This window comes from Condylura cristata, unplaced genomic scaffold (genome assembly GCF_000260355.1).
Source record: "Condylura cristata isolate star-nosed mole 26May11 unplaced genomic scaffold, ConCri1.0 scaffold00006, whole genome shotgun sequence".
In the NCBI taxonomy this organism is placed as follows: Eukaryota; Metazoa; Chordata; class Mammalia; order Eulipotyphla; family Talpidae; genus Condylura; species Condylura cristata.
The window spans coordinates 3,906,331-3,918,770 of record NW_004567107.1 but is presented as its reverse complement, the minus strand read 5'-3'; the positions used below and the strand labels follow the sequence as shown (position 1 = coordinate 3,918,770).

The 12,440-nt window shown below is 66.6% G+C and overlaps 1 protein-coding gene across 2 annotated transcripts; it reads right to left on the bottom strand.

The window, feature by feature from the left end:
• CRAT (carnitine O-acetyltransferase) lies at positions 1 to 11,729 on the bottom strand. 2 transcript variants are annotated; one of them, XM_004677256.2, is made up of 14 exons: positions 11,461 to 11,729; positions 8,968 to 9,228; positions 6,476 to 6,594; positions 5,451 to 5,504; positions 4,836 to 5,001; positions 4,394 to 4,568; positions 3,837 to 4,015; positions 3,295 to 3,395; positions 2,853 to 2,972; positions 2,637 to 2,759; positions 2,397 to 2,532; positions 1,976 to 2,038; positions 1,310 to 1,447; positions 1 to 776 (listed from the first exon to the last, which is right to left on the bottom strand). In XM_004677256.2, the coding sequence occupies exons 1-14, from the start codon at positions 11,485 to 11,487 to the stop codon at positions 561 to 563; spliced, it is 1,878 nt and encodes a 625-aa protein (XP_004677313.1). In that variant the 5' UTR covers positions 11,488 to 11,729; the 3' UTR covers positions 1 to 560. The 2 variants fall into 2 exon arrangements, with proteins under 2 accessions (XP_004677313.1, XP_012577028.1); XM_012721574.1 differs by lacking the exon at positions 11,461 to 11,729 and adding an exon at positions 9,896 to 10,012.
• Between the last annotated feature and the right edge of the window lie 711 nt (positions 11,730 to 12,440).

Sequence of the window (12,440 nt, the reverse complement as noted above, 5' to 3'; positions counted from 1 at the left end):
GACACTGACTCCCCTTTATTAAAAAGACGTCACGTTTGTATCACACAATCACTGCTGTGGTGCAGGAGTCGAGCTGAGTGGGGCGAGAGCCGGGACCGTGCGCGGCGCCACGCAGGCGCACAGCAGCCTCGGCGGATGCCGCTGCGGTGGCAGCTGGCTGAAGCCAGGCCTCGGGCTTCTCCGCACCAGCTCACCTCCATCCTGACTTCAGCCTCGGGGCCTGGCGACCCCCGGCGGCACGTAATTCTCTGCCAGGTCTTGGGAGCTTGGGGTTTGAGGTCCAGACCCTGGCCCGGGCACAAGGTGGCAGGGATGGCCCAGGCTGAGCGGGGCAGGGCGGACGCGGCTGGCCCCGTCCCCTGGAGGCGGCCTCGGTGGGCAGCACGCCGGGCGCCTGGGCCTTAAGTCCCTGAGGGTTGACTCCGGAAGGCACGTGCTGGGGCCGCGGCCCTGCTGGGGGTGCCAGCCGGGTTCCGTGGGGCCTGGGGTCTGGGAAGAGAGCAAGGACAGTGCCCTGGGGCGGCGCCCGGGAGCCGGCGGCCTCAGGGCCTGCGCGGGCCTCAGAGCTTGGCCCTGGGGTGGCCCTGCAGCAGCGCGCGCATGTCCAGCAGTGCCCGCTCGAGGCTGCGCGCCAGGCGGCCCGCGCTGGTCTCCGCGCAGCTGTTGTAGGCCGACACCGAGAAGTGGATGTGGGCCTCCCGGGGGTTGTAGCAGACGCCGTAGCCGTCGGGCACCACGGGCCCGAAAAACATGACGCAGTCTGTCTTGGCGGGGACCTGGGGAGCACAGGCAAGGGCTCCTTCCGACCCTGCTGGCGCCCGCCGGCGGGCAGGCTGACGCAGCCTGCGCCCCTGCTCCCGCCCTCGGGCCCAGCCCCCCCTCCGCAGGCAGCGACCCCACCGGTGACCTTCCGGGTTGGCGGCCACACCCACGGAGCCTTTCCTGACACCCCCAGGGCCTCACTGACCTGCACTTCCCGGCCAAGGCGGCTCCACTCCCTGTGCTTCTGGGTGCTGCCGCCCAGCCCGTGGGCAAGACCCAGAGCCCCGGACAGGCTGGCCCACGTCAGGTGTCTCCCACTGGCGGGGCCCCGACTCCTCGGCCTGAGCTGCGGTGATGTCCCCTGCTGCCATTTCCCCCCAAACTCGGCCGCTTGGCAGGGGCGGGCCACGGGCCACCCAGGCGTGACCATGTTCTAGACCCTGTGCCGAGCCGGTAGCCTCGGTCCGGTGCCAGAAGGCCCCCCTCCCCCAACGCGCCTCGGGTGGTGGCGGGGCCCAGAGGGCGGGGAGCCCCGGCAGCGGCCCACCTGGCTGGTGGACAGTTTGAAGTGCATGGCGACGGCGTACGAGGCGTCCATGAAGATGTCAGGCATGCTCACCAGGTCCTCGACGGCCTGCAGCCTCAGGCCCAGCAGGTGCCGGTCAAAGGCCTCCCCGCGGATGGCCTGCGGAGGTGCGGGGTGCCGTCAGGAGCAGGGCCGGAGGCCCCGGGGGTCCCCCTCTTCACTCCCGGGCCCTTGGATCCAAGGGACTGGCATCCAGGCGGGAGAGCCCTCACTTCGCAGATGGGGAAACCGAGGCCCAGGGGCCTGCCTGCTCGGGAAGGCAGGACAGCGTCCGATGAGAGGGCAGGGGCCTGGGGGGGGCCCTGCCTGCTCCTGGCTGGTCAGGAATATCTTGGAGTCTCAGTGTTGGTGAAAGGGGACAGGCAGCCACAGGGCGGCAGTGCGCAGGGGCTCAGAGATAGCCAGGCAGCCCGGCTGCCGCCATCGGTGCGCGGGGCAGGAAGCTGCGTGCCCCTCAGCATCGTGGGCAGCGAGGACACAGACGCCGGGGGCAGGCCCTGAGCAAGGACCAGGGCAGGCACTGGCCGGCTTCCGCTTCGCCAACTGGAAAGGGGGTGTTCAGCCCGAGTCTGGGTGCCCTGAGGCTCCGGGGAGGGAGCAGGTGGCACACAGGCAGGGCGCGCTCACCCGGTCCGTGTAGTCTCGGTGGGCCTGCACGGCTCTGCGCAGCAGCTCCACTTTCTGGTGCTCCTGGCGAGGAAGGCGAGGGGGGGCTGAAGCTGTCCTCTTCCGGCTCCTGCCACCCGCCTCGGTAGCCCGTCCTGTACCTAGAACTAGACTCTGAGCTCGCTGAGATCAGCGGTGGGACCGTCACCTCTCTAGAGCTTAGCCAGGCCTGACACATGGCAGACACACCTGCCACTCAGCGGCGGCTGGTGCCCTTCCTGTGTGGCTGCAGGGCGCTCAGCACTACGGTCCCTTCTCGGGCCCCCAGAGCCTGTCTTGGGGCTGGAATACAGCAGCTGCTCAATCCGTGTGTGTTGCCAGAAAGAACAGGAAGGGAGACGGCCCGAGCCCTGCTCACCCACCCCCGCCCCGGACCTCTCACCGGCACACTGGAGCCGTCCATGGCCCTGACGAAGGCCAGGGACTCCACGGTGGCCGAGCGGATGGTGTCGGTGCGGCCCAGGTGGAAGGCGCGCAGGGAGGCGCTCTCGTACGTGGCACAGGCCTGCCCGTAGGTCCTGGTGAGGGAGCAGCTGAGCGCGCCCGGCGGCGGCCCCTCCCCGGTCCCCAGGCTCCCCCCCCCCACAGGTGGGCAGGTGGGCAGGCGGGCAGGCGGGCACACCTATAGTAGGCCAGCTGTAGAGCCAACTGGATGAAGGCGTCTGGGCTCAGCTTCTCTGACTTGGGGAAGTCCTTTCCAAAGTGGTGGAACACCATCACGGTGATGTCCAGGTCCTGGATCATACTGGGGGCGGGAGGGGGGTGAGGGACAGTCACCTGGCGGCCCCGAGGGGCCCGCGAGCAGCCGCAGCACGGGGCCCAGGCCGCCCGTGCTTACATGCCCAGGTTCTGCTTAGCTTTCTCGATGTCCTTCTTGATCTCAGGGGTGATGTTGAAGCGCAGCTTCCTGGGCATGGGCAGGGGCACTGTGGGCGGGCTCACGAGCTCAGGCTTCTTCCTGCGGGGACCCGGGGCGTCAGGCGGGCACCCGTGTACAGCCTGGGTCAGGTGGGGAGGGTCAGCCCAGGGCGATGCTGGCCTTGTCCTTCTGAAAACTAAGTGTGCTCTAGCTTTCAAATGGCCAAGCGGAGGCGGCCTGGGCGGGGGGCGCTTGTCCGGGGTCCTGCGGCTGGGAAGTGGCAGAGCCAGAACCCCAACCCAGGGCCTCGGCAACCCCCCCCCCCGCCCTCTGCTGGCCTCCTTCAAGGAAACCACTTCCAGGCTGGAGGGGCAGGGCCCCTGTGGCGCGGTCCCTGGGCGAGGGCGGGCGCCACACTCACGTGAACTCAATGACGTGGTCCAGGAGGGAGATGATGGGCGGCCCCTCCGCTGCTGCGTGCTCATAGACAAGTCCACACGAGCCGTCTTCTGCCACAATGAACTGGGGAGGGCAGGGGGGACCCACAGCTCCCGTCACCAGAGCCTTCCTGCAGGCACCTCCAGGGTCACGCTGCCTCAATACTACCGCTAACGTTTCTCGGCGGCCTGGGGCCGGCCGTGCAGGTCTGTCCTGGGTTCACACGGCTCCCCGGCGCCCGCACCACCAGACCCGGAGTCCTAGCACACCCCCATGTGACAGGTGCAGAGAGGGAAAGTCACGGCCCAGACCTCGCCCTTCTTGCTGGCCCCGCCGCCCACACTGTGTCTGATGTGCGGAGGGGTGGGCTGGGCTGACCGTGTTTCTGGGCCGGGCGCAGTAATGACAGGCTGGCTGCGCGGATGGCGGCCGCCTCCACCTGCTGGCGTCTCCCCCGCCCGCTTTACAAGCTGGGAGGCCGGCCAAGCCCGGCGTGTCTGCCGGGGAGCCAGGCTCGCCCCTCACCTGCAGCGTCTTGTCGAACCAGCGGTTGCCACTGTTGAGCTGGCCGCCGCCCCCGTGCAGCATCTGGCCAGCCACGTGGCTGCGGTAAGCCTCGTCGGCCACCCTGGGCACCGGCCTGTCCAGGCACACGGCGAAGATGCTCTGCTGGATGGAGCGCACCGACTCCCGGTTCACCTTGTCTGCGGTGGCGACGGGAGGGCGCGTCAGAGGGGCAGAGTCGCCGGCGCCTCCAGCGTGGGGCAGAGGTGGCCAAACTGCAGGCCCACTGGGCCCCTCCCCATAGGGCCCTGGGTGGTAGGGCCCGAGCTTGGGTGTTTCAGGGGTGAGGGGGCCAGGGCCAGCGTCAGCCTGAGAGCAGCATGGCAGTCAGGGGCCCGAGTCCAGGGCCAGGCCTCTGACCAGCTCTCCTGGCCACCTGCTGTGTCGCAGATGCTGCTGGCTTGGAGATGGGACAGACCGCGTCCACTGGGAGCCGAGAGGGCCCAACACGGCTGCCCAGGACCTCCCAGGACCTGGTGTGACAGAGGCCGGGGCGTGGACACCCCCTCCAGGCGTACCTTTGATGAGGGTGTTGTATGCTTTGGCCCAGGAGTTTCGGTGGTTGGAGGTGAGGATGCCCACGGGCTCTTTGTTGGTTTGCAGCGACGAGTTCCAGATCTTCTCCAGTTGCACAAAGATCTGGTCTGCGGTCAGGGGCGTCCCATCGCTGTGGTACACGTCCAGCTCGAAGAACTGTCAAGGCACAGGGAGGGCGACAGGGCTGGTGGGCAGCTCAGTGGGCAGCAGGTGCCCCAGACACCAGTCTCCTGCTGGCCTCAGAACCCAGAGGTCATCGCCGGTGCTGTCAGCGGGGAGGACTGGCGTCTGGCCGGCGATGGGGGAGGACAGGCCTGTGCCTTACCCCGAGGCCTGGCGCCCAAGGCCCGCCTGCCCCTGGGCGCGTGGGCTGGGGGTGCTGACTCTGGCCCCGCCACCGGCCGCTGCATGGGGCCCACCCACCTGGAAGTTGTGCACCACGGTGATGTGCAGGGGCGGCTTCTTGACCTTGCTGAAGTTGACCACCGAGTCCTGCTTGGGGCCGGGCACGCGGCAGGACGACAGGATCTGGTAGTACTGGTTCATGCACAGCGGCTTCCCGCCCAGGTACTCCACCGGCAGGGTCTCACTGCTGGGCAGAGGGCGGTGAGGGGCCACTGGGCACAGCCAGGGACGGCCGGCAGAGGGCTCCTGCCAGCAGTGCGGGCCCCTCTGTGCCCCCACCCCTTCCGGGTGAGTGGGAGCCCGAGCAAGCGAGGCTGGGGCAGGACGCCTACAGTCCAGCGTGGGCAGCTGCTGCTTGTACGTCGGCCTGGAAGTCCCCTCCTCTCTCAGGAGGGGCAGAGGAAGCAGCAAGGGGGACTCGGTTCTCTCTGGCTGGGACACATATTCCAGGGAGCTCTGGCCCAGCCGGCAGGAAGCGGAGGCCGAGGCTTCAGATGAGCTGAGGCCCGCATTTGGGCCAACAGGAAGTGAAAGCGCCTGAGCTCAGGCCTGCCCGGCACCAGGCAGGCTCACCCCCGCCGCCCCCTGCGCTGGGCAGGGAGGCAGGGCTGGCGCCGGGGCGGGGCCACTCACTTGTCAATCATAGCCTTGAAGTCCAGCACACCCTCGATAAGTCTGGCAGCAAACCTGAGGACAGATGAGAGCTCAGAAGCTGACGGGACCCGAGGCAGACCCCTGGCCCCTGCGCCTGCTGGGTGAAGAAGAGGCCTGTCCATGGGGGTGGCCCATCGCCTCACTTCTCTCTCACTGCTCTGGAAGCCTGAGGAGCCCAGGTGCAGGGCCTCTGCCCCAGTCCCCACTCCCACGCCCAACCTGTCCTGGTCATCTCCGAGGGAGCCAGTGCTGGTGGCGCACACAGCTCGACTGACCACTGACGTGCAGGCCGGCGCTGGGGTCCCGCCCCGGGGGGCCGGGGGCCGGAGGCCCTGGCTGGAAAGGGCCAGCCTGCTCCAACCCGGGACTGGGCCTTCAGGCGTCGCCCCCCAGGGCACTCTGTCAGCCCTGGACAGTCTGGGCCACATCAACCACGCCTGATACCTGGCTGCCCCTGGCGCCCAATCTGGGCGCCACTGCTGGAATTCCTGGGCCTGCTCCCCAGCTTTTCCTGGGGTGACTTGGCCCCTTTAAGAGAAGCAGGTGGTGGCTTTGAGTGGCTGGTCCCCAGGCAGGAGATCCCTGTCAGTATTTTTATCCTTGGTCAGAGTGGAACAGAGGCCAGGCAAGTGACATGGCCGAATGTGATAAAGGGGACTGTGTACAAAGGTCACCCGAGGCCAACTGAGGAGGAGGAAGAGGTGGGCAAAATGCCAACACTGGGGTAGCGAGGGCACCTCAGGTTTGGGGGCCGGGAGGGGACCTGCTCCACGGTTTGGTGGTTAATGGCCATGAGACTCTGGGGCAGGAGAGACCCTGCTTCCTCTCCTGGCCCAGCCCCTTCACTGCTCTGAGTCTCAGTTTCCCCATCTGTAAAACAGGGCTGACCCTGGTAAGGCCACTCGTGGGGATACAGGACGATGAACAGGAAGATAACAGCACTCCCCAGCCCCTAGGGCAAGGAGCCTGGCCAGGCGCGTTTTGACTCCTGCCCCTCCACTCACCGGAGCTGGCCCTGCAGATCCACAAAGTCCTGCTTGGGCAGCATTAGGCCAGGGTTGGAGTGGATGACCAGGGGCTGGCGGTACTGCAGGTAGGCCGTCTTCAGCCACCACTCGGACAGCTGGGGAAGGGCCAGTCTGTGAGGCGGCAGCCGGGGGCCTGGGGCCCCTTTCTCCCGGGGCCAGGGACCCTCCAAGGAGCCCAAGGTCCCTCAGGAGGAAGGCTCAGACCCAGACCCCCGGGCCCTTACACCCACCAGTGGCATCTCATCCCCTTCCCTTAGCCTGAGCCAGTCAGCGTTGGCAAGAGAAATTGACAACACTGCCCACAGAGACACGCGAGAGAAAAGACTGGAAGGAACCTGAAGCGGGGAAAGAAAAGAGGCAGAAGCGTGAATCCTCCCCAGCTTACAAACGTCTAATCAATGGCAGTCATGCTTGTAGAAACAGAGATCAGCCCGGTAGGGGAAAGGCAGGGACAGAGAGCGCGAGCTCTACGCTAACAGAAAGGCAGTGGGACTGTGAGTGGCTGTCCCAGGGCTCCCAGCGCCCCGGGGCCCTGGTGCCGTGGCCTCCGTCCTCAGCCGGGAGTGGGCACCGGCTTGATCTCAAGGTCTGGGCAGCCAGATCACAGCCCACCGCGGGGGTCGATCACGGCCCCAGGAATGAGCTCAGGTGACATCCCCAGCTGAGGAGGAAGAGGTGGGCAAAGTGCCAAAATTGAGGCAGCGAGGTCACCTCAGGTTTGGGGCCAGGAGGGACCTGTGCGCCCTCTGTGCGGGGAGGGTCCTGAGGCGAGCAGCCACGGTCATGTCCTCGAGGCTGCTGTCTCGGGCTCTCGGGTCCTCCTGAGCCTGCTGTGCTGGCTGCACCCTCCCCCCACCCCCGGCGCCTCTCTGGCAGCTCCCCAAATCGGTCTTGGGCCTGGTGCCTCCCTGGGCTTCCCCTCCCGTCCCAGGCCATAGGCCCCTTCACTGCACAGATGCGCCTTGAGGAACTGCTGACCTGTGGCACAGTCCACTAACCTTGGGCCCCGGGCGAGGGCGGGGGCCCAGCAGGCCACTGGGTGGCTGCTTTCTATTGACTGCTGGCCTGGGGTCAGGGCTCTTGAGTCAGCCAGGTCCGGCAGCGCAGCCTGGCCTTGTCTGGGGGCGGCTGTGTGGCCTTGTGCTTGTGACCTAGCTGCTGGGCCTCAGTTTCCTCAACTGTCGTTCTAGGCGGGGCTCCACAGGAGCTCTTTCTCCTTGGGCTGCCCGTCAGCCACAGGGTGCCCTCTCCCGCGGGGTCCTGAGAGCCCCTGGCCAGAGCTGGGAGAGCAAGGGAGCCCTGCGGGCATGGCCAGCCCCCCAGCGAGAGTGTCCTGGCAGCGGCAGACCCCTCACGGGGTCCCCTGAGCGGAGGGTGCCTTCCCCCTTTACGCCACAGCTTCTGTGAGGAGGAGCGGAGGCGTCGGAAAGCTGGAGACGCTAGAACCCAGCTTCCCCGCACAGCTGCGAGGCGCCGCCGCGTGGCCTTGTACAGGCGCAGCGCACCCCGAGGTCGGCGAGCCCCTCCTGCGGCAGGCCGCAGCCCTCCACCTGCTGGCCTCACACCTCCTCTCCCACACACGTTGCATGCCTAGAACCCCGCTCCGCTTCGCACCCACAGACGGCTTCTCTCTCGGTCAGCCCCTGCCCCGGGCCCCCTTGCATCACCAGGCATCACTGGTGCTGTTTGTTGGGGCGAGTTTCACAACTGCTCGGCCTTACGCACTTGAGGAAGACCAAACATCGCAGCTGGGAGCACGTCAGCTGTGTCTGGCTGCCGTGATCTCGTGGCGGCCACGCCAAGCCCGACCCACCTGTCCTGCGGCAGCAGCGGGGTCCTCGGCAGCCCGCCTCCTGCCTCCCTCGTGCTTCCCTCCCTCCCAGCTCCAGGGCTCTCTAACTATGCTGTCAGTCCTGCTTCACCGTCTTCCGCAGACTCTAGCAGGCCGTCAGCGCAGACACGCTGTGACAGGACGAGCCGGGACCCTCCCGGCTGAGCCAGCCCACCTGCCCTTGCCGCGGAGCTCAGGCCCAAGGCCCTTCTTGTGCTCCCACCCCAGCTTCCGTCTCCGGAGTGCCAGGCTGTTGCCACATCTGTCCACGCTGCCTCCCATCCACACCCCGTCCTCCCTGTCCAGAATGAGGACACCGTGCACCCCAAAGTCTTTCTCACGGCCCTTTTTGATTTCTATAGAGCTACATCACCCCTACTGATCTCGTCCCTCTGCCGCTGTCCAGTTTAATGACCCCCCCACAACGGCCATCACGCGTGGCTGCCCGGGGTGAGTGTCCATGAACCCCCATGCGCAGCCGCACCAGGCAGCTGTGGCAGGGAGACCCCATGGGTGCGGTCAGCCACGGCCAGGCAGAGAGGGCTGCTCACTGCGACCCAGAACCGCTGGGAGGGTCTCCGAGCCCCCTACCCCGCAGGGGAGCCGGGGGTCGTGTGCGCCCCGCCTTCTCACTCACCCAGTTCTCAGACTTCTTGGCCCTGCGCTCCAGCCCCTTCTGCAGGCGCTCCCCCACGCCTGAGGTCTGGAACTCTTCCACCAGCTGCTTGGTCTGGATCCACTCCTCCTTGCTCACGATGGGCTGCAGCGCCTTGAGGTAATGGTCCAGGGACTGCTGGAGCGGGGGCACGGGCAGCCGGGGCAGCGAGTCCTGGTGTGCCTTGAAGCGGCCGGACACTTTCATCAAGGAGAAGGGCTTGAGGAAGCCCGGGGGTTTCACCTGCAGGCAGCAGAATATGCTGGTCATCCTCTTACCTGCGCCAGGAGGCCCTGGCGGCTCCACCGCTAGGGGCCTGGGCACTTATGTGACCATCCCAGGAGCAGAGACAGCCTCTTGGGTGGTGCCAGCCCTGGCTTCCCAGCCCTGGGGCTGTGGGTGTGTCTGCCTCTCAGGGGCAGGCAGGGGGGGAGGGCGTGGCCGTTGATTTTGGCAGGATTCAGGGGCACCTGCTGGGGTGGCAGAGGCGAGAGGGACCTCTCACCTGTCTGGCTGCAGGGGACCCAGCCTTTCTCACCCTGGGATGGTGAGTCAGTCAGTAGCGAGGTGACTGCTCCCCCCACAGCCCGGAGACCCCCATTTTCTGTCCCCCACCCTTGCCAAGTTTTGGAGTAAAAGGGAAAAGGATAAATCCGGCGCCAGAGGATGACAGCACCTTTGGGTGTAAATGGGGCCTTAGGCTTCTTGCTGTTTGTGGGGTTGGGTGAGGGTGGCAGGGGGCAGCGTGGCAGGAGAGAGCTGGGTGGCCTGGCAGGCAGCGTGAGAGGTGGCGGAGAAAGAGGGCGCTGGGGAGAGAGGCGAGTGCAAGACTCAGAGGTGTGCGAAAGAGAGGAGGCTCCGAGGCTGCTGGCGGCAGTGAAGCGGCGAGCCGCGGGGCTCTGGTCCGTACCTTCTCTCTCTGCAGCTCGTCCTCCATGGCAGGACTGAGGCTCTGAGCCCTGCCTGTCTGCCTTGAGCTGGACCTCTAAGCCTAACTGTGCTACCCCGTGGGCGAGCAGAACCTAGCAAGAGACAACTTGTCGGGGCTGGAAAGAGAAGACAAGAGCCGGGGTTCAGGGGGCAGCAGGCGTGTGGTGGCGATGCCGCGGGGGCTGCGGTGGCATCTGGCCGGTGGCCATGGCTGGAGCAGCTGCGCCCCCACCCTGGCTTCCAGAAGTGGAGAAATGGGGAAGAGGGGAGCGGGCTGACGGGTTCTGGAGTCGGAGGGGAACTGGAAAACTGCTTTTTCCTTCGGTTGGGCCCAGTGCCAGGAAGGCAGGCCAAGAGGTATTTAAAAATCCACCTGTTGAACCTGTGTAGGTCTGTGTGATGAGGGAAACCCTGGCTGGAGGGCACAGACTGCTTGGCCACCGAGATTCTATCACTGCCCTAAAATCAGTCCAGAAAACGGGCCTCGCTGTAAGAGCAGATGCCGGGAAAGGGGCCACCGGTGCTAAGGGCCCCGCCGCTCCTGTTTCCTCTAGGGCCTGGGGCCTTCGGGGCCAGCCTTCACCAAAGCCCTGTCCCCGGGGCCAAGAGTGGAGGGCTTTGGGAACTAAAAGCGAGCCAAAGGACAATGGCTTTGCGACAGAACTAGATTTGGATCCAGATCCAAGGGTCTGGCCCGTTTCTCCTTGCTTCAGTTTCGCTGCAGTGAGCTGATCAGACTGTCAGCAGGCCGTGGCGGGAGCCCGCAGGCCTTAGCAGGGCGGCATAGCTCAGGTGGCAGTACAGGGGTGAAGTGAATCTCAGGGTTCCCAGGGAACCTCTTGTCCTGGGCCTGGCAGAGCCTGCTGAGTGTGCTTGCTGGCCCCCACAGGGGACCGTCCAAGCAGAGCGAGATGCTTGGAGTGGAGAGGAAAGGCTCCAGGCAAGGGAGCAGCACGGGTGGCTGTGGGCTGCTCTCTGGGGTGGATGTAGACAAGTCCGGGGGGGGCACCAGTGGGGTGGGGGCGTGGGGCTGCACCCTGCCTCCTGCTGCCAGTTGTGACATCTTTCCGAGCAGCCCAGCTCCACACTCCACGGGAGTTTCTCTGGCTGCACCAACTCCTGGAGAAGCCCCAGGAGGCTGGGTGACCAGCTAGACGGAGGTTGACTAGAGCCTGGGTAGTGCCAGATCTGGCTGAGCCAGGGACAGGTGAGTAAGTCAGAACAACTGCAGGAGACACTCCCGTTCCCTCCCCTCCTGGCTCCCGGTCTAAGGGTAGGGTGATTTCTGAGGCCAGGGTCCCCACCGTCAGCTCCCAGGCATTGGAATTTAGCACAACAGGACCTGGGGTCCAGCCTGCCTCTGACCTTGAGCCTTAAGCCTTCTCCTAGGCCAAACGCGAGCAGCCCACCTGCCCACCCCACTAGCTGCGGGCCGAGTGGCCTCCATTCCCGAGCAACTGCACGCTCCGCTCGATGGCCCGGCCACCGCTCGTGCCCCCCGCCCGTCCCGTCCAGAGCCGCTAGACGGGGTCCAGCTGCACTCACCACCGCCCTGGCAGCGAAGGCCAACATGTTTGCGGACCGCTGGTGGACACACAGACCGCACCGCCCCTCCCTCCCCCCCGCGCTGGGCGAAGTCCTAGGCGCCGCCGCTGTCGTTGGTGGGTCCCCGCTGTGGCTTCTGGGCCAAGGTCGTCGAGTCACTGCCAACGGGAAGAGGTGGCTCCGCGCCGACCCACCCGGCCGGGCCGGTGGCGGGCTGGCAGTCCCGAGGAGGAGGACTCCAGGGGCGGGGTCTCCGGTCACTTGCGAGTCCCCGCGGCTAGCGGCGAGCGCGGGGCGGGGCCAGCTCGGGGGCGGGGCCAGCTCGGGGGCGGGGCCGCCGGCGCGGCTAGCGGTCTGGAGCCCCTCCAGGCTGTGGCGGGCAGGAGGAACCCGGCGAAGCCACTGTACATTTTTTCCCACCTCCAAATGCTGCCTAAGCGGTTGGACACAGAAGCGTGCGCCCCCCTCAGTTATTCTGAAAGTGATAGGAAAACACAATCACGTCAACCGGGAGCTGTCCTCTAATATTCTTGGGATTGGGTCAGGGCCACACACACATGACAGGTGGCACTGCCCCGCAAAAACATGGCTTCCGCCCAACGGCCCTCGTCAGCCCCGCACAAGTATGGCCGCCGAGCCCCGGTCCCGGCCGGCGGTTGGCTGGTCGGGCGGCAGCCGCCTGTCTGTGCGCATGCGCCCCGCTGCCCCGCACCAACATGGCCGCCGCCCGCCAGTGAGCGCGCCCGCGCGCCGGCCGTTGCTGGGCATGCTCCCTGAGTGCCCCGCACCAACATGGCGGCCGTCTTCGCGGGGTGACTTTAATTCTCGGTTTTCGGTTATAGGCGGCCGGTGCTCACTTCTCTTCAGAAAGCTCTGAGCGCCCGGTGGAGCCGGGAAAGAAGGGGGAAGGCGGCTGTGAAGCGGAGCAGGGGCCTGCAGGCATCCGGCCGGCTCCTGGCGGGAGGACGATGGCCGAGGGC